The sequence below is a fragment of the Odontesthes bonariensis genome, chromosome 3 (assembly GCF_027942865.1).
Source record: "Odontesthes bonariensis isolate fOdoBon6 chromosome 3, fOdoBon6.hap1, whole genome shotgun sequence".
NCBI classification, from domain to species: domain Eukaryota; kingdom Metazoa; phylum Chordata; class Actinopteri; order Atheriniformes; family Atherinopsidae; genus Odontesthes; species Odontesthes bonariensis.
This window is the reverse complement of record NC_134508.1, coordinates 7,849,343-7,873,605: the sequence shown is the minus strand read 5'-3', so window position 1 is coordinate 7,873,605 and position 24,263 is coordinate 7,849,343. Positions and strand designations below refer to the sequence as shown.

Sequence of the window (24,263 nt, the reverse complement as noted above, 5' to 3'; positions counted from 1 at the left end):
GTGGATCATCAGCCCACTCGCCAAACAACACAGATATTGGCCAATTCTGCAAATTCCACCATTAAGTTCGTGCTGCAGAATTGTGCAATACTTGCATCGACTGGGCTGGCAGCAGGACTGTTTATGAAGTTAGCAGATCGTGCTAAACTAGATTAGCTTCAGGGCAATCAACTGATCTTGGACGTTGGATGAAGCTTTGGTTTCACAAAAGCTGTTTATGCTGAAAACGACCTTATTCATGTTCATTTCTCATTTTTAGGTCAAACAGGAGAGCGTATTTCCTATGCAAGTAACTGTAGGGTTTTATGACGGAAAATAGGAAAAAAAAATCAGCCTTTCTAAACAAGTTCCGAAGGCAATTCTTAGAGAAAATGTCTCTCGCTTTGCGGCTGGTGTTTGAGGATAGCACATCATGTTCACAGAATGAATCATCAATCATTGCTTATCTGCTTTGGGATAAAAAAAAAAAACAAGCATAAATAAAAATCCTTGTGCAATTCTGCCAGAAAACCAGACCTGACTTCTTCAGTAAACTAGGCTTCCTTATTTCCACGAGGCTCAACCAATGCTGTACAGGCTACTGTGTGAAGTCCATGGAAAAGATGTTGGCACTTAAAACTTTTTCCATAAGACCAATAAAATATGGCTATCTAAACAAATGCAACAACTCTTGGGTAGAGCCTGTTTTTCCTTTAGATGCAAAAGTGAATATTGTCATCATTTAGTTATTCTGATAGCTGTGGAATCTGTAGGTTGTGTCCAAAACTATCACACTCTAAAAAAAAACAGAAACAATCCCTCACTACAAATGCCTCTCAACTTGTAGAAACCACAACAATGGTGACGTCAGGTTGTCAAGTACAAAAAGGGAACATCTCAGAACAAAAAAAATCATAGCATTTTGGAGCCACACTGGCACAAGATGCACTGCATACCGTAAATACATTTTTCGGCAGAACCGTCCAATTTTTCGAGGTCTCTCCCTTAGCGCCGAACTGCTTTATTCAAATTGCAAACAAACCGACCAACTGTGTTCGTATTTTCTCAGATTCTGCTTTTGTCAAGGAGTGTTTGATTGCGGAAGTTTCCATATTCTGATGCCGTCATTTGCATTTAAATCAGGGGATCCATTCAGTTCTAAATTACAACTCAGTTCGAAATTGAACATAAAGGCTCTTTTTTTTTTTTTGGGTTTCGTTGCTGTTTTTCTTTGAAATTACTTTTTAATTTATTAACCAGGAAGCAGCGCCCACCATCACTGCTGCCTTTACATAACCCTCGTACCTGACTCTGCCACATCAGCAATGTCCACCCCTTGCTCTTGTGCCATGAAGCCCAGGACGGAAAATATTGCGAAGCCAGACACAAAACTGGTACCACTGTTGAGGGCTCCCAGCAGCAAACAGTCCCTATGTCACACATATGTCATGAGGAGGATTTGTTAATGAACACACAAGGATCCCTTCACCCCCCTCTCTCCCCTACGGCTAACCCCCTCCCTGAAAACTGATGCCTCACCTGTAGCAGTTGTATTTGTACTTGTTGTAGCTCCCCAAGGATGTCATGGCGCCCAAACAGATGGCATAGGAGAAGAAGATCTGAGTGCCTGCATCAATCCATACCTGCCGAGTTGGGGGGGAAAAGAGTGGGGGACAGAAAGGCTGAGGCCTGCTGATGAGGGGAAGCTTAAACCTTTTTCACTGTGCTGCTTTTTTCGCTTCCATCTTAGGTCCTAAACCTCTTTAAAAACATAACGAGTTTGTTCTTGCAATACTTTTTAACTCAAAGCTGAACTTGGTGACCTTGAGAAGACGATGGACTTGAGCTTAAAATGTGTCGAAATCCTCCCGCTCCGCTGTGCTGCAGCAGAGGCCGACATGCAAGCTAGTAGCAGCGCTGGCAAATGTAGTGACCTACGCAACTGTTTAGGGAGTCCTTGTGGCTCTTACTAGTTGCTTTCAGAGAGACATGGTGGATTACTGCAAACTCTCATTAGAAAGAGGACCTAGAGCAACCTGATTTTAATCTTAGACGGTCTTATGTTTGAGGGGCACAATTTCAGCCGATCTGAGAATACGTTATTTCTACATTGTATTTTTATCTTATGTTTCTAGGTTAGTATACTCTAGGTCTTAGATTAGCATAGGCTATTATGTGTATTATATGTTCAGTATAGCTCTAGTAATTAGCGTAAAATGTATATTTTGTAGTATCCATATTGCCTATTTATTGTTATTGTTAGAGTACTTATGTCATGTCATGTTACGGCATGTTATGTCTTGTTATGGTAGTTGCTGTACGGTGTCCTGTCCTAAGAATTTCAGTGCCCAGTCCGACTCTGTTGTTCTGTGCATCTGACAATAAAAGACTTGAAACTTGGAACTTCAAGTCACCAAATTCTCTTTAACCTTTTGGGCCAGGTTTAGTTCTAATTAGATATTCTTTTTTTTTGCAAGTTCCAATTGAATCTTTGGACGCTTTCTAAGCAGCTAGTATGACCCGACATGTTGAGCACAGAGGTTGAACAGATATGTGACGAAGCTGGTGGAGGTGAAGAGGCTTCCTTTTCCGAAGCACAGGGTGTTGCCTACCTCTGGATCCTTCAGGCGTTCGAGGTCAGGATATAGGTAGAACTTGATGCCCTCAGAAGCACCTGGCAGTGTTACACCACGGATCAACAGTACAATGAGCATGATAAACGGGAACGTGGCTGTGATGTAGACCACCTAGGGAAAGAGCAGAACCAGGGAACCAAGGTCATGTACAGCACAATATATGGATCATCATGCTTCAGTTTCAACATTTCTCATCATTTTTTCTCACCCCTTTAGCTAATAATACAGATAAACAAACTCTGGAATGCACTTTAGCATCATTACTAACACAGATAGAGACGGATTTAGGGGACAGACCACAGGCTGTCCCCTTAAATCAATAGCAGTGTATTACCATCTGCTTTGCGGAGAGCGGTGACCACACATGGCCTTGTCGGAGTGATTTTATTACAACTTGGAACAGCTAGAAAGCATATATCAGACCAGACCAATCAATACTGAGTGTTGAGGCCACGCAAAGAGTAGTCTGGGATTGATCACCTCTGGTCTTCGGTTAAGCTGTTTTCGTTGCCACTGTAGACACAATTTAAAATGGTCTGAAATGTTGCATTTGTGCATTTAACAAAGGCCACATGCATAATGCAAATATGGCAAACGTAGAGCCGAGATCCTCCTTTGTACATATTTTATTTAAAGAATACACATTTAAGGGATTCGTGTTGCAAAGTGCAGAGGCAATCGACAGCGGCTAAATACGATGAGGATAGTGTTGGAGTCTTTCTTCGGGCGTTGAAGCACAGCTCATACGGCTCAGGAATGCCGTCAGTACTGCAGTAAAATGTTACTTTGCAGATTTCTGTCTCTCTTCAGTTATTCAGTTAACTTTTATTTAATTTCTATACAACTTCAAACTTTGTTCGTCATTTGAAGATCCATTCTGACCAGTAATTGCTTGTCAAATTAGCTAATATTATCCTGTTAGCCTAGTCGGTAGTTAGCTAATGTTAGTTTGATATGATACGGGGTGGGGGTGGGGGACAGTTACTTATATCTTGTCTTTTCACTTTATTAAGAGCAGATTCTGCGGGTAAAATTGCAATAATAAGGTGACTGGACTTTGACTTTGACTTGACTTGCCCAAAAAAAAATGACTTGGGACTTACTTGAGACTTGCACATGTGTGACTTTGTCCCATCTCTGCTGACTTGTTCATTATTACTAAAAACCTCATTAAAACAACTCGGATGAGCCAATAGGAACTGGATTTTTCGATAAAGTCTTCAGTATTACAGGGTATAGTTTGAGGAAATGTGGAGAAAAGTTATTATTATTCAAGTTACGAAGTTCTGCCTTCATTTTTCAATCCCACCCAGGCCTTCAGAAAAGGACACAGACCGCATTGTTCTCTAGGTCAGACCAGAGATAAAAAAAAATAATAAAAAAATCATATGAGCATCATCCTGTCGTGTTTTTTTAAGTTGTGACTGTGATGCAGTACAAAAACAATGATAAATTAAAAAAAGACAATTCAATTATTGTCTTTCTTTTAGTCCACCAAGTTGAGGGGGGAACAGAGTCTTCTTCCTCTGAGAAAACAGAGGAACCATTAAGGAGAACAAGCACATAGATCTTTTTACCTTTCCAGTGGATTTGACGCCCTTCCAGATGCAAAAGAAGCAGATGACCCAGACGAGCAGCAAACAGAGGGCCAGGTCCCATTTAACAGGGCCGATGTCCTCAATCCCACTGGTAATACCCAGTACATTATGTCTGCGACAGAAAAAAAAGACTCTGTGTTCATCTGTCCTGCAGAAATTAGGAGGCTACCATCTCAACTGTCAGATGTGCATCAAAAAAGAACATTTCACCGAACAAATGACATCAAATGTGTGTGCGCTTATGTAAGAGAGCAGTTTTTATGTAACTTACTCCCAGAACTCGGTGACGGGGGAGGTGAAGTTGGAGATGTTGGCAGCCACCCAAAGAGATTTGTTCTTGCGGTAGGTGTCCTCGATGCAGCGATCAGTGTTCCAGGGCTGCTTGCACTTGGCCCAGGGGAGCTCCGGCTGAAAGCACTGAGAGGTAAAAAAAAAAAAATGGATTAAAAAAGAGTTATGTTAGGGCACAAGGCTAACGCAGTTCAAAACTCCGTATTCCATAAATCTTCTAGTCTTTATGCAACTTTAAACAGAACTTAAAGCAAGGTTGGCTGACATCGTTTTAATGTATGTGTAAGAAAAACTGGTTCAGTTTTGTCAATGGCAAATGCTGAACCGTTTACCCGAGAATCTGGAGCTCTTACTAAACAGACATTCCTCTTTTTTCCTATGTGATGAACATCTTTAAAACCTACCTGGAATAGGTAGTAGAGGCCCCAGGCCAGGATGACAATGTAGTAGATATTCAGCAGGGACACAATCACAATGGAGGCGTAACCAATACCTGGAGAGGAAAATTTGAATTTAATGATATGAGAACCAACAAACTAAAATCTGTTTTCAATCCTAAACACAGTCTCTGTTGCTCCAGCTTTGAGTTTTCACCACATTTTGAGTAAGAAGAAGGTGGTAAATGCCAGAAAACAGTGTCACATCTCAATAAAGTCAAAGTCCACACAGATTTGCAGGAGATAAAGACTGAGTAGCAATTATCAAATTATTTCTGACATGGAAACTTAAGGTTTAGGTTATGTCTATTGATTCAAATGTTTATTTTAAGTTTGCTTAAAATTCTTAAACAAATCAAATAAATGTGGATAAAATGGTGCAGCCACAAAACATGGCTTTATTTGAACTACCGGGAGATATAATTGGTGTATTGAGCCATCAGTTCAAATATTTTGTGCCCAGAAATGTACGAATGTTATTCATCTATTTATTATTTTATCTTAAAATGGTCAGAGAAAGTATTCTCTTGACATAGAGAACAAACTGTAAGCTAGCTAGAATGTCCAGTCCCAAAAGCAGCTCTTCCTCCTACCCTTCAGTTGTACATGCTGTTGATCGAGGGGGAGGACGGTAATCTAAACTTTCAGACACTAAGCCCTTGAGCCCTGAGAGCGGTGGGATGACTTACTCTTTGTATCAGCATGAAAAAAATGAGAAATGGGGTCAAACGGTGAGGCAAACAGACATTCTGCTTTATCACTCCTCACAGTTTCGCTTTTATGGCGAAGGGTCAGTGGTATCCAATGTTTGTCTTCATAAATATCAAAATGTACAGTATATCTTAGTCTGTTAAAGATAAAAAAGGAGCTATGATTTAGTTTTTTTTAACCTTCAGTGACGTAAAACTTTGTCTAACCCGTCTAAGAGAACCATCAGCTGAGTTTCTCGTCTGGACACAGAACTGGTGGTAATAAAGTTCAAGGCCGTTTTGTGTGCGTTTCTGTTCTTCTTCTTCTTCTTCGGCACAGCAAATAAACACAACAAAATGGACACAGAACCGGTGGTAATAAAGTTCGAGGCCGTTTTGTGTGCGTTTCTGTTCTTCTTCTTCTTCTTCGGCACAGCAAATAAACACAACAAAATGGACACAGAACCGGTGGTAATAAAGTTCGAGGCCGTTTTGTGTGCGTTTCTGTTCTTCTTCTTCTTCTTCGGCACAGCAAATAAACACAACAAAATGGACACAGAACCGGTGGTAATAAAGTTCGAGGCCGTTTTGTGTGCGTTTCTGTTCTTCTTCTTCTTCTTCGGCACAGCAAATAAACACAACAAAATGGACACAGAACCGGTGGTAATAAAGTTCGAGGCCGTTTTGTGTGCGTTTCTGTTCTTCTTCTTCTACACAGCAAATAAACACACAACAAAATCCCTCTCAAAATGAGAGCAGGTGTAGGAACCGAGATTTGGATCACAGCGGATTAGATTTGAGTGTTGGAGGTCCCGTAATGACTGCTGCCACTGGCGGCCATCATAATTATATTGCACCGAGCTTTGTGTGTGTGTGTGTGTGTGTGTGCGCGGGCACAGCTGACAGAAGCCACTCATCCAAATGAATGTCCTTCAGCGTCACCGGCCATCTGTGCAGAACTGTCTGCATGGATCTGAAACTTCCTCAGCTCCCTTCGCCCTCGGTGCGTCTTCAGCGCGCATATAAACGTGTGAACCGTTCCACCGTCACCTCGCGTCCTTTTGATCACTCGGTTAATTAGCAGCTGCCACACACTGTAAGCGCATCTCTAAACACACTCGCTCCAAATCACATGGTACAGTGCTGATCAAACAAACAGATGCGTCCTCCTCCATGATGTCACTTCTTGTGCTCATCTGCCGACCCCGGCTGACCCTGCTCAGTTCGTTTTGCATATGCAAACTTTTCTCTTCCAAAAGGATTGTTTTTTTATGTGTTCATCTAATGTTTATTTGTAAAAACAGTCACGTGTTTAGCCAGCCTGTCCCCAGATGGACTCAGTTACACGAAACAATTTGAAAACAAAAAAAAGATCCTTTTCATAAAAGATTTATTGACTTTGCACATCCAGAAAAGCGGGCCGGACGGCTTCCCGTCAGTGATGCTTCTCCTGTTGTGACATGTCGGATATCTGCTGGGACTCTTGGCAGAAGGAGGAATCTGTGATATTAATTACTGTCAGAGTGATGAGGTTTTTGCTACTGCCAGTTGGTGTCACCGACTGCTGCTGCTGAACAGCTCTTTGTCATCTCATGTTTCCATCCTGTTTAAATTCAGCATTTTTCCTCAGTTTCGTTATTGCCTCGTGTTTTCTACGGAAGCGTATTGCATTCACTTAAAAAAAACAAAACTGTTTTTCTTTCTAATTTATTTTTTGGTTTGTTTTTCGGGGTAATTTTTTCTGTTTTTCTGTCTAATTTATTTTATTTTAGGTCTCAGCGTTAAATCACACGTTGCGTTCCTTCGACTCGGCCCTGACAAAGTCAGCGATGGCCACCACGGCGCGTCAGTCTCTTTAGTTGAAACACGAGCTGGGGTTTTTATTTGTGCAGGTCAGCTCAACCTGTAGCAAAAGTGCACTATGTGCTTTTTCCCCTCCTTTGGAGTGGATTCTGGCTCCAACACGAGAAAGAGATACGGCCCTTTCATAATCCCACCGACACAGCTCTGGGTGGCTTGGCTGATTTCAGAACAAACCTTTGTTTTTTTTTCTTGAAAGACAAAAAGGTGGAGGTGGCCATCGGTTTCGATGTTCCATAACGCGACGAATCGGCATTTTCTTTTCTCGTCTCATGACAGTAGCTCACCCAAAGTATCTGCTTCTACCTCAAAAAACAGACAGCGTTGCTCACATCTCTCTTTGCTCCAATTCTTTCATTCTCTCCTCGTTTCATCTCCGTCCAACAATTCACTCCCCCTCTTCTCTCTCGCCGACTTCTCTTTTATCTTTATCCATCCTTCTTTGACTTATTTCCTTCTTCCTCTTCCCCCTGCTCCATTTCTTTACCTAAATTCACACGTTCTTATCCCCCCCCCCCCCCGTCTTTATCAATCCATCTGTCAGTTCCAACGATCTCACTACTCTCTGCCTTTTTTTTCATCCACGCTGTCTCCCTTTTCTGATGTGTTGGTGCACTGTTGCCATAGCAACGTGCAATTTGGGACACTCTGTATGCCGATGAGACGGCATGTGTGTGTGTGTGTGCGCGCAAGACAGACAGAAAGAGGATAATATGTCTGAAAGGAAAAAAGACGACGTCGGTATATGCGAGACCGAGAATGGTATCACAAGTTAATAATTAAATCAAGATCCCGAGACCAGATACAGTTGTGATTATGAAATTACAGAGCTAAATTAAATGGCATAGCTGAGGATGAAGAGCCAGCATAAATATTAAAAAAAGAAAAAAACTGAAAGAAAACATTCCTATTGGGAACAGGATGAATACATTAACCTTATTCGGCTGGTAGTGAACAGGCGGAGAAGAAAGGAAGGACGGGAAGATGTACAAAAAAAGGAGGAGTGGTGGAAGTATGGATGACAAAAACGACCTGAATGTCAGAAAAGACACCCAACGACTCTAAATGGGCTTTCTTGGATGAAAGGAGGTTTTTTAAAGGACACAAGGTGAGCGCTCGAGAAGGTTAAAGCAGAATAGAGGTCTCAGTGTGTTGGTGTACCAGCGCAGGCTCGGTTGCCTGGTAACGGCTGCTGGGCAAGGTCTCAGCCGTGTGATTGGAGGAGAGTCTATTGTGACTCAGCCCTATGTTACGCAGCCATTCCTCTGTGAAAAACAGCAGAGGTCTGGAAAAATTCAAACCCTTTAATGTGACAACAAAAGGCCCGGTGATGAGGCTGTGCTCTGGGAGATGAGCAAGATTTCACAAGGGCGGGGCGACGGGTGGGGCTATGGGTGAAGCTATTGGTTGAGCTGACTGCAAAAGATAGAAAATGTGTTCTTTAAATGATACAGGCAGTGTTGGCTTTAGTTTAAAAAGGTAATTAGTTACAGTTACAAAGGACTTAATAACTCAGTTATCTCATTGTAAGAGTAATTAGTTACTGTGACGCTATTTTTCATGTTCTATCCGCTATTACGTTCAATAGCAGAGATACTCATTGTGTGGCTCCTCAAGCTTTAGTTGGCGGCTCGCACAGTAGCTTATAACAATATGGTAACAATAACAATACATTTTTTCAAATAACATACAGCGAATACTGCACAGTATTAAGCATTTTTATTTAGTATTAACTAAGGCTTAACGGTGTTTCCTAAAGGGGGCTCTGTTAAACCTGGCAACACAGCCCGCTTAAACCACCCTCACACCTGACCGCAGAGCATGCTAGCTCCTTTAGCCAGCGCGAGATGCAGGCACAATGGATCGGTTTTTGATTAAAAAAGGGCAAAAACCAGCACAAAAACCATGCTCATCCTGAATGTCTCACTATGATTACAACAACAAACTACAAATACAACATGAAGAAAGTCAAGGACATGCACGCCAGCATCCGCTCATCCCAGTATTAAGTTAAATTTGGTCTTAATTGAAAATGTATTGGCTGTGATGTTTCTTTTTTTGTGGGACGTTTTATATGTAGACCTTGACTTAGTATGTTGTCGTAAAAGTAGCTCTTCCTTTGAATTTGCTCTGCCAATGTGGCTCTTGTGAAAACAATAGTGAGTATCACTGTTATATCGGTGTCATCATCCCGAATCCTGCTCTCTCCAGGCAGCTGATGTGTGGCCAAAACCTGACAGCTTGCGCTTCATTCAACCAAACTGTAGTAACGCGCAGTGTTGGTAATAAAGGCGTTACTAAAGGCATTATTTTTTTCAGTAACGAGTAATCTAATCAATTACTTTTTTGTAACTGTAACTAATTACTTTTTTAAAGTAAGATGACCAACACTAGTAATGCGCAACTTCACATTCTCAGTAATGGCAACGATGGGAAAAGTAATTAATTAGATTACTCGTTACTGAAAAAAATAATGTCGTTACTAACGCAGTTATTACCAACACTGGATATCTTCTGCATCTCTTCTGCCCTCAGCTTTCTAACACTTTGTACATATATTTTTACATTATTATATTTTTTTGTTTTTATGGCACCAAACAGACCAGGCCAAATTCCTCGTGATGTAAAAATTTCTTGGCAATAAAACCTTTTCTGATTCTGATTCTGAGGTGTAAGATTATATGTAAATGTGTATATAATACTGATCGTGTGACCAGAACCCAGTAAGGCTTTTGATTATAAAGCTTTAGTGGTACTACATGCACGCACAAAGGCAAACAAAATGGTTTTATTTTATAAATGCACATAAATTCTGGATTCAAAATCCTAAAATAGACTGAGAAATTGAGCACTCAAAATGTCTGTGCACTAAATATGTACAGCTTTACCACAATTAAAACTAGTCAGTTTAAATCTTCATCCATCGACACTTATTGTAAGTCGCTTTGGTTGAAAGCGTCTGCAAAATGACCGTAATGTAATGTAATGTAGTGAGTTTAACTTTGGTGAAGAGAGAATAAAGAGATCAATTCAGCTCATTTTAAGCTGCTATCATGGTGGTACGTTGTAAGTTTCCAGAAGCAAAGAGCCCTCATGGGACAACACATATGTAGGGTAAATACTCCATCCAGTGCCTCGAAACCTAATTTCAATTTAACATTTTACGTCTTAAATGTAGTCCTCCCCAAGAACAAGTTGGATATTTCAGCAATAAAGGGTCTGATGAAAGGCAACGCACCAGTAAAGATGGGGCAGAGCTTCTCCCAACAGGTGATGCCACCCTCAGAGGTGAACTGGCCCAGTGCGACCTCCAGGAAGAAGACTGGCAGACCTCCGCCAAACAGGAAAATGAAGTAGGGGATGAGAAACGCACCTAAACGGGAGACGGAAGATGAAATATAGGCATGACATTATAGTTTGAAGGGATTCTAAGTAGAACAATGAAACGGAATAGAGCATTATTGACTGCCTTACCTCCACCATTCTTATAGCAGAGGTACGGGAAACGCCAGACGTTCCCTAAACCAACAAAGCCACCAGCCACGGACAGAACAAAGTCCAACTTGCTGGCCCACTTCTCCCGCTGGGGGTGTTTGCCCTCCGCCTCGTCTTCGGGCCGAGTACCGGGGCTCTTACCAGGAGACGGCTTCAGAGTGTCCTTATGGAAGTCCTTCAGACACTGGAGCTTCTCTTTTTGAGCCATTCTGTACAAGAAACAGAGAAACAGAGAAAGAAACGAGCAGGAATTAAATCAACACTTTGTTTGGCTGCATTTGGGATAACAAGAATTTCTTCATGGCTTCCAAAACAGACGTTACATAAAACACACACAATAAAGAAGAAGAAGAAAGTATAAAGACTGCTTTGTTGTCATGGCACATATGCTGCATCTTTGGCAGAACTTACACTGCTTTGCACTGAGAAGGATATCTCAGAGATTTCATAAGCAACCATTTTATTCCTTAAATGAAACGTTTGTACATGAACACATCCTGGAGTCTTTTGTCCAGGAAGGTGGTGTACCGTAGCTATATGACAGAACCCAAAAATCTGTTCCATAAATGAACAGTTACATGGATTTTCCAATTCTGACCGAGTCACCTGGTGGTGACGAGTTGCCAAAGTAACTTAATTATTCATCTTTTAAATCCCTGCTACTGCAGAGCTCTCCAGCAGATAGACAGAAAGCGCAGCGTGGCAGTGGGACTGATGCAAAACCAGGTCCAAAACAGTAGTAGTTTGTTTCACCCCGACTGAGACGCATCATAAAATTATACGACCATTTTGTATCTCCAAATGCTTTGTTTGGAAAATGGTGTCATGTTTTATCATTTCCCTTTTCACCGTCAGCCCTCCATCAGCTTCTCGACTCGTGGCTTCTTTGACAGTCGCAGATTCATTCTGATAAAGTTTGAGTCATAACACTGCATGTCATTACCCGAACACGCAGCCACACTGTTGGCCTCATTGCAGGGACTTTTTCATCAAAACAAACCGATACGATCTGTAATCAAAAGTGATGAACAGATACATTTTTTTGTCATCGTTATTACAAAACATCCCCAAGGCTGAAACTACAAGTAAAACTTAACCAAGACATTAGTTTATCTTCAAATGATTCCACTCTTATTACACTTAATATGGTCTGTATTTGAGGGGGAGACTCCGGGTCCAGGTGCAGAAAATGTTAACTTGAAGAGAGAACATACAAAAAAAAAGTGAGCTTTAACACGTTTGTGAAGTTGAAACAGTTTTTTCCTGCTTTCTAATGTCTTAACGTGCAGCCAATGTGCCGCACAGAGGTGCATTGATCATTTTTCAGCTGAACAGAAAAACAGTTGTTGGAGTGTTTAAAGCTGGTGAAATGAAGCTTACGCAGAAAACAAGACAAACACTGATGTTTTCCTGCACTGTGGTCGTCCGTAGAAATGAAGAATACTCCAGTGGGAGGTTTAAATATGAGCTGGAAGTGGTGCATCTGTAGCAGTGGGAAACCTCTTAGCGGGCTCTTTATAGAATCAACTCAGCTCTAGAACCAGCACTGGAATTTGGTAAAACTGCATTTTAAAATCTTAATTTGGTTTGATTTTAGTATTCGTCTTCTTTCCGAACATTAAGCAGCTTAATGCATTGTTCCTTTGCGTGACTGAGTTGAACCCAATGAGTCTTATTCTGCTTTGCTTCGAGACGAGCACAAATGAATGACCTCTGCGGTGTTCTTCAGAAATTAGGAAGCGCTTGAGTTCTTGTTTTGTGGTTGTGAATCAGTCCAGATCGGCTCCTGCTGCTCTCCGCTGCCACTTCTGAGTTTTACAGAGCGCACGGATCTGAAAATCCTCTCTTCTGTGGTCATCCGTAAAAACAAATTCAAAGGGGAAGTTATCGAGCTAAGACGGTGATAACCGAATGTCAGTTGGAGTATAGCAGAAGATTAGAATTGAAATCTTGATTGGGTGAGAGTTTCCTTTATTGTGAAAGGTAAAAACCGTAATAATAACAGTAACAATTTTAAGCGAATGTTTTAATTACTTTGGGAGATAATAAAAAAACTAAACTCATTTTAGAAAAAAACATTTACTGGTTTATAGTGAAGCTGCAGCTGCAGTTCTGTTTACGTGAGTAAGACATTTTCACTTCTACCCCTCTTCTTCCTCCTTCCCCGTTTCCTCGTTAACCCAAGCCTGACTCTGCGATTGGTCGTGTAAGAAGCAAAGTGATCATGGTCACAGTGACACAACCAGAGCTGTAAATTTCCACCCGACAATGACCGTGACAGAGAGATAGTCCGCAGGAGAGACAGACATACTTAGCAGTCAGCACATGTCTGTGACTGTGGAAAATGTCATGTCCTTATCTCTTTCCATCTGCCAGACTGCTGCGCCCTAAACTCCTCTCTTTGCGTCCACGTTTCAGATGCTTCCCTGGTCCAAATGGTCTGTTTGATTAAATTAAAAGGTTTTTGTATATTTCAGTGAAGTTAAGTTCCAATAACATTAGCTTTTTCCAAGAAGAGTTGGGTCCATTGTATAACTGTGTGATGCAGAATCTGCATCCTGTACAAACCTTCCATCTCATAGTATGTGATGCACACGTTTCTGTGGCTTACTTCTTGATGAAGAAAAATGAAAGTGTGCATGTGTGTACAAACGCTCGCGATCCAGACAAGTGTTTCCTGCTTCAAGAGGTGATGGACTCCAATATGGCTGCTGTTAATGAGCTAATTTACTCATAAAAATAAGAACACTAGCTACTAAATTTGAGATGCGAGAGGGAATCTCTTAACTCTCAATATGCTCTGACAACAAAACAAATATTCATAATAACACTTAAATTAAATAAATCATTAAAAGCATTGAATTTCTAATCAATTTTAGACCCAATGAGATTATTGGATTTCTGATAATGTGTTAAAGATTTATATATATGTAGTGTAATTGCTTTGCTCAAAAATCCGAACAATCTTTTTGTAAATTGAACTGTTAAGAACACAGAATGTCTTCTCTATACATCTGGATGTCATCAGCATATACGTGAATGTAAAAATGAACAAGAGACAGACCAAAGTAGTATATTCAAGAGTCAATGTGCCTCAACAAAAGGATCCACCGCTGATACAGATGCATGTAAATATCTATTGAGTTGGCAAAACCTTTAACAACCGTGTGACACATTAACTCTCCACTATCAGTTAAGCTATTAGCATACGAGGAAGTATTTTCTGTTTTATTACCTATTCTTCTGGAAATTTGAGTCGTAGGTTGACAAATTATAAGTATTGTTGAGTGAACCGTGAGTTCATATAATGCTCTACAATCGTGCAAACACTGCCATTCTGTCCATTAGACAAAGACTCTGCTTCTTGTTTGTAAAACTGGGATGTTTGCCTTTAAAGGGCTCAAGTTTCGCAAAACCAGTTTCCATGGGGGTTTGATTGTCTAAAACCAATTACTAGAGACAAATGTATGTACATAACATACCTGTTTTGCCAGAGATTTAGAAAAAGTAAAGACGGCTGGGCGACTTCCTCTATGGGCATGAAATGCGAAGACTTTAAAATCTCCCTGTGGTGTCACACTGTTGGACAGGACTGTCAGCATCAGCCCTGCCTTTAATGACAACTGGCTTTAATCATGAAACCACAGTTTTATGATGCAGAGAAAGAGGAATGAGTATGTTCATGGAGTGACGGTTCTGGACCAAGTCCAGATGTGCCCTCTTGTATGTTCAAATTGTGGTTGAGCTGGGCATGCATGAAGAGTCATAGGTCACAATGTTTCTTGCAGTGCCTTCTTTTCAGTGGCAACTCGAATGAGATTGCAGATACAACACAAAATGGGCTGGTTTGCTCAGACATCCATAGCAGAGACTGTTGTTCATAGTAGAAACTGTTGAGAAGCGGATGCTTCCTGGACATAAACTGGTTAGAAATCCTGGGTTAGACTAAGAAAGTGTTGAAGGGGATATTTATCCTGTCTGACTTTGGAAAGCTCTTAGACCCCCCAAAAAAGAGATGGATAATTAATATGGGAGCAACACATATGAGCTGCCACATGCCACTACATATACATTTAGAATACTTCCCAAGGGTGTACTTTTATGATGGTTCCCATGACAGGGCAAGATAAATGAAAAAAAAAGAATAGTTTGAAACGTTTCATTCTTTAACTTCTTTGTTTTCCATTTCACTCGGTTTGGTTTGGGGTTCGGCACCAAAGCTACTTGGTTAGGTTCAGGAAATCTTTAAAAAAAATTTTATTCGGTGAAAAGCATGATGACATTTACCCAGATCTCAGAAAACTGATGCTCGAGGCTTCCCTTTGGATTTATTTGCATAATTAAAAATAAAAAAATAGACCTGCAGTGAGCGTCACAGTGAGAATGGGCAGGTTGGACAGAGACTCGCTGTTCTCTGGGCTCTAAAGTCAGTTAACGTAAGAGTCTCTCACCAACACAGGCAGAACCACACATACTTACTTCACTCTCTAACCACTTGCATAACTCACTTTCCTATTTTAAGACCATGTACATTTCCACTGGACTGGCCGCCTATTAAATGCAATCATCTATCGCCTCACTTCTGCTTTTCATTTCTTTCACACCTCCTCTGATTTGTTCCATATTTCCCCCCTTTTCTTGTCATATTTATTGTCCTTCTCTTTCAATCTTTCTATTTTCCTCTCTTTTTTTGTTTTAATCACATATCAATGTTGTGTATTTCATTGTTGCACACGGGCCTTTCAGACCCTCCATCTTGTCGGTTAAAAGGCAATGATCGGAACCACAGGAATCAAGTCTTAAGGATGACAGACGTGCAAATTTGGAGTTGACTGAAAATAATCTTTGATATTTCATAGTTTAACTTATAGTATAATGATTCATGATGTGCACAAAGGTAGAACTCCTTCCTCCCCTTGCTCTTTTCTTTCTACCTCCCATTTTCTCCTTTGTTCTTTTTATTTCCTTCTACCACACTTTGCACCCTATTGTCTGACTTTATTCTGCCCTTTTTTCTAAAATCCTAATAGAAACTGTCGGGTAAAAGTTGCAAAAAGAAAAAAACAGAAAGGGAGAAAAAGAAATAGATGGATAATAGTGTAAGAATGCTGTTAAATATTAATTTAGAAGGAGAAAGAGAAAAGAGAGAACTAAAAGAGAGGCAGGAAAGAAAAAAGGGAAGTGCGTGCAGGCTTTGGTTTCTGGCGAGTAAACACGCCAGAGAGGGTGAAAAAAATGTGAGGCGCATACAGAAAGTGTTAAAAAATATATGTCAAGCATACACAATAAAAAGTCAAATGTAACTACAAGTAACACAGCAAGCGTGTGAAAGAAAACACTGCGAAGAAGTAAAAAAGTATAAAAATGAACACAGAACAGGGAGGTGCATGCCTTTCTCTGTTATCTAACCAGAGTCAACAATCAATGTGGATTCTTGGTAAGTTTGTTATTAGACTTTGCATGTTTTTATTCACATATCTGCAACTTAGAGATACAATTCCGCAGTATCGCCAAGTTTCATTTTGCTTATCCAGAAGCTGTTTACTTGTTGCAACAGCGCACCAGGTTTTAACCTAAGCCCTGCATTCATGTCATGGCAAATATGTGGGGAGGACCGACTGCCGACTGGGAATCTCACACGGCGAAAAGTCAAATCAAATCAGAGAATACGCAGCAACGACGATGAAAGATGAATTAGACATTTAAAATCTTAGTTTGAGGTTCCGGTTAACAGAATGTTAAAGTAACAATATTTCCCTCATGCCGTGCATTCTGCTGCACAACTTGCCACCTTCGCTGACAGCTGCCCTTTGTTTGAGGCTAGCCAACAGGCAGCCATCAAGCTAATGCATTTCCTCACAATGTCAAGAAATAAATTTAAAATAAAAATCTGGACCTTGCTTCAGGCGAATCAGGAGCATTTCAGAAGTCGTACATATTTCGTCTCCTGTTTGCTGCTACAGGGATTAAAAACATCGAGTGTTTAAGTAGAAACAGGAAGTTGGTGGGATGCAATCAAGATGTCGTTTAAAGCATATCCTAAAATCAAAAATCCTTCATTTTGGGTGTCATCTTTTAAAGCAATACAGCAAAATTGTTCACCATTTCACCCCCACATGGTTATTAGGTTAATTGGGGACGTTTCCATGGACAGTTAGGTTGAGTTCCGGCTTTAACTGAGTTAAGCTGTTTCCCTGGACCACTGATCCCAGAATACAGACACGAGAGAGCAGTTGATGTGCTGGCCGAAGTGTGTCTGCCCCAAGCTGCAGTTAGAGTTTGATCTGGCCATTTAATTGGACTACTCTCCTGAGAAGATGCTGTGGTTATAAAATCAGGATTTTATTAGAGCAGAGAGACAGACAGGAAAGTATTTAAGTGTCTGAGTTGACGCGTAGTCTTAATGGGATGATTTTCAATCAAAAGTCCCACGTTGTTTGACCATCCAGTCTGTGTGTTTTGTGGAGTTGGAGAAGGCTTACGACCGTGTCTCACTGGGATTCTGTGTGGGGTGCTGTGGGAATATGAGGTACCGGAGTCGCTTTTGCTGGCTTTTTGGTCCCTTTAAAACCAAAGCAATTCATGGCACTTTGGTTGCACTCCTGTACAGAGCATGCTGGACTCCTCCAGGGCTGCCCCTCGTCAACGATCCCGTCTGTGATTTTCATGGACGGGATCGGCTAGCGGAGGGCATCTGGTTTGGGAAGCTCGGCGTTACAGCTCTGCTTTTTTGCAGATGATGTGGTTCTGTTGGCTTCTTCCAGCCATGACCTTCGGTATGTACTGGAGCGGTTCACAGCAGAGGGTTGGAGCGAGAGATGGACAGATGGATTGGGGCTTCGTCAGCAGTAATGAGGACGCTGCTCTGGTTAGTTGTGATGAAGATGAAAGTACTGGTCCATCTTTATTCCACCGTTCAACTGTTGTCATGAGATCTGGGTAGTGACCGAAAGAATGAGGCTGTTGAGACAAGTAAAGAAACAAGTAAATAAGTAATAGGATTCCTTCGAAGGGTGGCTGGGCTCGGCCTTAGAGATCGACCATCTGAAGGGAGCTCGGAGGTAGAGCCGCTGCTCCTCTGCATAGAACGGAGTCGGCTGAGGTGGTTTGGGCATCTTGTTAGGATGCTACTTTGGCGCCTACCTTTGGAGGTTTTTTGGGCATGTCCAAGTGGGAGGTGGCCCCAGGGCACACCCAGAACTCGCTGGAGGGATTATATATCCCTTCTGGCCTGGGAACGCCTCTGGACCAATCAGGGCGAGGTGGGGAGAGTCGCTGGGGAGAGGGATGTCTGGGTTTTTCTCCTGGACCTGTTGCCTCCGCGACCCGACCTCGAATAAGCAGATGATAATGGATGGATGGATATTTCCAATGTTTCTAAACATTTCTTGCATTTTTTTCCCACGATGACTTGAATAAATTCATCATATCGCAGAAGTCCTCACCAGCAAACCGAGTGGGATCTAGGCGTTTAAACTTCTGATGAAATCTTTCCTTTAAATGCCATTTAAACTTTTAGCTACATGTTCAAAAGTTTGTGTCAGAACCCAGAAAAAGCAATGGAAAGCTGCAACTCAACACATCCAGGAGTGAGAAATGGAGGATGGGAACACAGACCCGATCTGCTCCTACTTCACAGCTGACTGCCACTAACAGCCTAATGTTGAATTTCAAGTTGTCAAAACAAAGACTTTCTTTTCCCCAGTTGATTATTCCATCATGATTCATTCCAGCTTTTAATGGAATCTGCCACTGAAGAAACGCTTCTGCACATTTGATTACTTTGTATTTGTTTCACACAAAATGTTTAAATCGAATGTTCGCCCCACCGGCCACAAGGGAGAGCTGGTCCGTCACTCATCCCGTAGAGACTGTACGACTTCCTTTATTCTATCGATGCATACAAATGCAGCACACTTGACATCAGGCTGCAAGAGTAACTGATTCCAACAATATGCTTTACTCTGGGTGTTAATTTCTATCTTTACTGCTTCCACGTTCGGCTGCCAAGTTAAACAAAATCTATGAAAGATGCAAGCTGCGTTAAATAGTGGTTCAAACTACAACGCAGTTATTCAAAATCGTACAAGATTAATGGCGCAGCTCTAATATGTGAGTGAAAGTCTATGTTGATCAGTGGTTCATGCTGGTTGATAAACACAGCAGCAGTTAAGGTGCAGCCTGATCTCAAGCCAAGGATGGAGATAAAGGTTTTAACAGCATCCAATGCAAATCAACTGAGTGACATTTTTATCCACCGTGTCAGCGCAATGTTCCCTCCACATTTCTCAGCTTTCATTTGTAGAAACTACTCCGGGAATGCTGTCATGCTCATAGTTGAGTTTTGACCAACACACACACACACACACACACACACACACACACACACACACACTCTCTCCAGAAACCTCAGGTTACAGACTTAATAAATCATTTAACAGCCAGCAAGTCTCCAGTTAATACGGAAGCTTTCAGAGCCGGTTTGACGGACCAACAGGAACTCAAACAGGAACGACTCAAAAACTAGACTTTCTGTATGTTTTCAGCGACTGTTCAGAACAACACGATCGTGCAAAATGAAAGCCGAAACATTTGCATCTGTGAGCGTGCAGCTAAAAAACTTTTCCCTTGAACAGCCCCAGGGCACGTCACAAGAGACGCAAACACAAAGGATCGCTTGAGTCTTGGAAGTGTGTCGATGCCAGACAGAAATCTATCACATATTTACTCCGTTTGTCAGGATGGGAAGAGAAACGTGTTCCGGTATTCAGGTTAGATAAACACCCAGGAAACAGGGACAGAGACCACACTGTCCTGTGAGGTGCCTCTGTGCATGTGTTGGCTCTTATTCTCTGAGCCATTCAAATGAGTGGCACACGTTATTCCGACCAGGACTCCACAGCAGTCGAGATTAGATTAAAATGTGGGGGCCAAGAGCAAACGCACACACCAACTGGGAGAAGTCGGCGTCCCGAGCGACACACCTATGTAGCAGTTTTTCACCCAGCTGTCAACAACAGAGATTCATTCCTGTATTTAGTTTCTCTTTATTTTCTCAAAGCGTGGTTGTAAATCCTATCCTGACACAACGTTAACTTCTTCAGACTGTGTTGGGAAGACAATTCTTCACCGTTTTTTGGTCCAAATACCAAATTAGGAGCTATGTTGCTGCCAAAAAAGAACAGCGGGAGAAAATCCTTGAACCTTTGCCAATCCTTGGACAAAATAACAAAAAGTGACAAGAGCATGAGAATCGAAGTGTAATTATTGAAAAGCCCATAATAACCTTGAAACTCTGTCATTGAGCAGGACTGGGTCATTGAACCCGTTTAGGATTGAATATCATTCTCTATTTTTTTCTAATTTCAATAAGTCTGTCTGAATGTTTGTACACGTTTTTCTTTGCAAGTGAAAGAAATGCATCACAAATGATAAACACTCCGGGTAATTTTCCAACACTGAAACTGATCCAAAATGGAGCAGACTGCCTGCTATCGGAACCCAACCCGTCTCGAGGCACTCATTATACCTTTTTTTTTTACCTTCTTCTCTGTCAGGCATTACAAGACATCTGGGAGCTATACCTGCACACTCAATGAACATTAAAAGACCAAAGAGTAGCTAAATAGCCATTATAGCAACAATTAAATCATAAGCCACTTGTTTAATGTGTTCTAAATAGTGAAAAAGGACGATTCACACACCAAGTTCCACCATAGAACAAAGAGTATGTTGCGTAAAAAGTACCCAAATACTGGCAAAATGTACTCTTTTTAAAAAGCTCATCGCAAAAAAAAGGAAAGGAGTTAAAAGAAAGCAGGAAGCAGACAAAGGTAGAGAGGCTGAAAACAGAGAGAGGGAGGTGAGGAGAGGAGAGGCAGCGCGCGATGCTTTCAGAGCGACGGGCGAGCATCTCCGCCTTCTCACCGCTCCGAGCGCCTCACTTCCCCTTTCTGATGCGGCTCACCAGCGGAAATAAACTTAACAAAGTCATCCAAGTGAAGCAAAAACTGCGCAACTACACCACTCTCCCCTTTCTGTTTGGACAACGTACACATTCAAACAGATGGAAGACGAGCCAAATGAATTAAAAAAAAACAGCCATGGACGACATAAAGAAAAAAGAGCAACTGGAGATGTAATAATCTTAGGAAAAGGCTGTTTTTGTGTTGTTGTTGTCCTTAATAAGACTGAGAAGCAACGTTTTAGATAGGAGGCAAATAAAGAACTTGATGTTTTCTTGTTTTTTTTTTAAGAAAATCCTTAAAAGGATTTAAGACGACCAAACGCGCTCATCCATGCTGAACAAAGATGCAAAAGACGAGAAGAAATAAGAGGCTGTAGGATTAAAAATTGATAAGAGTTAAATATAAAGCCACCAGGAAAATGCAAAATCCACTGGATCCTTCCTGAGCGCACGAATCATTGCCCACAGGGAGCAACCTTTACCCAAATCTACATCGCAGCTTCTCCATCAAGCTTTCACAAGGAAACACATCCTGCACTCAAACATCCAAAACGCAGTAAAACACACGTTAAAACAGCCCGCAACAAAACACCGATATTCCACAAAGTCATGCAAATAAACTTTTTGTTTCAGCGCAAAGAAACTATTCTCATTTACACCATTAAGATACAAATAAACGCAGAAAAAAAAAAATCAGAATTCTAAAGAAGGAAATCATCAGGAGAAAATGAATGAAAGCAGCACAGCCATCCCCCCCACGAGCCCCATTTAAATGTGATGTCGTTTTTCCTTTACCTGCTATGTTGGTGTGATTTTTGATATTAATTTTTGTCCTTTAATGTCCTTTGCGCGCGGTCCCTTGTCCGTGTCCTCCGGTGTCCGTGTGAGCGACTGAAGACTGGACGCGTCGGGAGCCTATATTTTAGCCTATTTATAAGCTTCTCTTTCTGACCTTTGTCTCTTGAAACGGGGGGACCAGAGACATCAGCGGCAGTGGAAAATCACCGGCCTGCCTCCTCTCAGAGCAACAGGAGAGCTGTGTTTCTGATGCCTTCAGGACGCGGCGGTAACCTCGGAATATTTACCTTCAAAAAAAAAAAAAAAAAAAAGTGTGCGCTTATAGGAGAAATGCGCACTAAAGTGACATGTTTTTAATTGAAATGCTCTATTCCAGCACAGATACAAAGACGTAACTTTGCGTCAAATCCATTAAAATCATCTGATGTCGATTTTTTAACCCCGAAACAGAAATAAGCTACGTGTGCACGTTTTCCACTCATCACGTAGCTCTAATCCGGGAGCCATTTGATCATTAATCCCCCAACAACAATCTCTTAAAGGCTCCAACTAAGCCACGCGGGTATCCCTTTTTTTTTTTTTTCAATTTTCAAAAAAAAGTGTCCGAGATTTACTAGCTGCACCTGAACGCAGCATTAAGGAGCATTAAAGTGGCTGCCCCCCCCCCCCCCCCCCCCGCCCCCCCCCAGTTAGCATCTTATCTGCGTGCACACGCTCATATTCTCAGGCGCGCTCCAAAAATATGGCCACGCCCCCCTTGATGCGCGTGACAGCAGGCGTTGGAGAGCACGCAGGAAGCTGATGGAATGAAGGCAACGACTCAGTGACAGTAAACAGAGACCGTGAAATGACTTTTTTTTCTTTTTCTTTGTCAGTCAGATTCTTTAACAACTGCCTTTAACACCCACAGATTAAAACAAAAACACTTCAGAAGCTCCGAAATGATTTCCAACTCCACAACCTCACTGCAATCCAAAACATGATAAATGCCTGAGAGTATCAGTAGAGTTTGTTCTTATTGGAATGCAGGTATCTATTCTTATTTATTTTTATCCACCCCTTGTGGACTCTTCTGGTTATACAGTTGTGCAAAAAATGGTTTTATGTATCAGAACGTAGAACACATTTTGTCCTTATGAGGTGTTAAAACTGGGAAAATAAACCTTGGGTGAACAACAACAAAATATGTACTAAACTTTGTATTTTATTCAACAAAAAGTGAGCCAAAATGCAGGAGCAGTGGGTGAAAACAGCTAACTCCTCTGACTGCTTCCATAGGAATCCAGAGAGGTAAGTAGCAGCCAGGTGCTGCTGATTAATGCTCTGATTAACTGATCATCAGTCAGTGTGAGCAGCTCTATAAAAGCAGATTTTTGTCAGTTTGCTGCTCTGCAGCATTCAGGTGTGTGTTAACACGATGCCAAGGAGGAAAGACATCAGCAATGATCTCAGAGAAGCAGCTGTTGCTGCCCATCGATCTGGGAAGGGTTATAAGGCCGTTTCCAAACTATCTGGAGTCCATCGTTCTACAGAGAGAAAGATTATTCACAAGTGGAAAACATTCAGGACAGCTGTCAATCTTCCCAGGAGTGGACGTCCCAGCAAGGTCACCCCAAGGTCAGAAACCCAAGAGCTACATCTCAGACTCTGCAGGCCTCAGCTAGCATGTTAAAGGTTAAAGTTCATGACAGCACAGTTAGAAACAGACTGGACAAGTATACAAGTATGGCTTGTGTGGAAGGGCTGCAGGAGAAAGCCTCTTCTCTCTAAAAAGAACATGGCAGCACAGCTTAGGTTTGCAAAGCTGCATCTGAACAAACCACAAGACTTCTGGAACAATGTCCTTTGGACAGACCAGACCAAAGTGGAGATGTTTGCTCATAATGCTCATATTTTTCTGTAGAGACTGTAGAGCGTAGCTGATCTTGGATCCTTATGCAGACTCTGTTTATGTTGCTTCATGGACTTAATGATTTTCATAGGAAACGTCACAGAGCGAGAGAAGGAAACGTCACAGAGCGGGAGAAGGAAACGTCACAGAGCGGGAGAAGGAAACGTCACAGAGCGGGAGAAGGAAACGTCACAGTGGGAGAAGGAAACGTCACAGAGCGGGAGAAGGAAACGTTACAGAGTGGGAGAAGGAAACGTCACAGAGCGGGAGAAGGAAACGTCACAGTGGGAGAAGGAAACGTCACAGAGCGGGAGAAGGAAACGTTACAGAGTGGGAGAAGGAAACGTCACAGAGCGGGAGAAGGAAACGTCACAGAGCGGGAGAAGGAAACGTCACAGAGCGGGAGAAGGAAACGTCACAGAGCGGGAGAAGGAAACGTCACAGAGCGGGAGAAGGAAACGTTACAGAGTGGGAGAAGGAAACGTTACAGAGTGGGAGAAGGAAACGTCACAGTGGGAGAAGGGGGCGGAAGAAGGAAACGTCACAGAGCGGGAGAAGGAAACGTTACAGAGTGGGAGAAGGAAACGTCACAGTGGGAGAAGGGGGCGGAAGAAGGAAACGT

The 24,263-nt window shown here is 41.8% G+C and overlaps 1 protein-coding gene across 1 annotated transcript in view; it reads right to left on the bottom strand.

Moving 5' to 3' along the window:
* The window catches only part of LOC142376707 (sodium- and chloride-dependent taurine transporter-like), a 36,603-nt gene extending 14,624 nt beyond the window's left edge, over positions 1 to 21,979 (bottom strand). Inside the window, exons 1-9 of the mRNA XM_075460176.1 lie at positions 21,748 to 21,979; positions 10,965 to 11,194; positions 10,729 to 10,863; positions 4,909 to 4,997; positions 4,485 to 4,630; positions 4,193 to 4,325; positions 2,592 to 2,726; positions 1,519 to 1,622; positions 1,285 to 1,409 (exon numbers count right to left, since the gene is read on the bottom strand). Of these exons, the coding sequence (XP_075316291.1) occupies positions 1,285 to 1,409; positions 1,519 to 1,622; positions 2,592 to 2,726; positions 4,193 to 4,325; positions 4,485 to 4,630; positions 4,909 to 4,997; positions 10,729 to 10,863; positions 10,965 to 11,193 (1,096 nt within the window). The 5' untranslated portion in view covers position 11,194; positions 21,748 to 21,979. The remainder of the gene's footprint in view (positions 1 to 1,284; positions 1,410 to 1,518; positions 1,623 to 2,591; positions 2,727 to 4,192; positions 4,326 to 4,484; positions 4,631 to 4,908; positions 4,998 to 10,728; positions 10,864 to 10,964; positions 11,195 to 21,747) is intronic.
* Between the last annotated feature and the right edge of the window lie 2,284 nt (positions 21,980 to 24,263).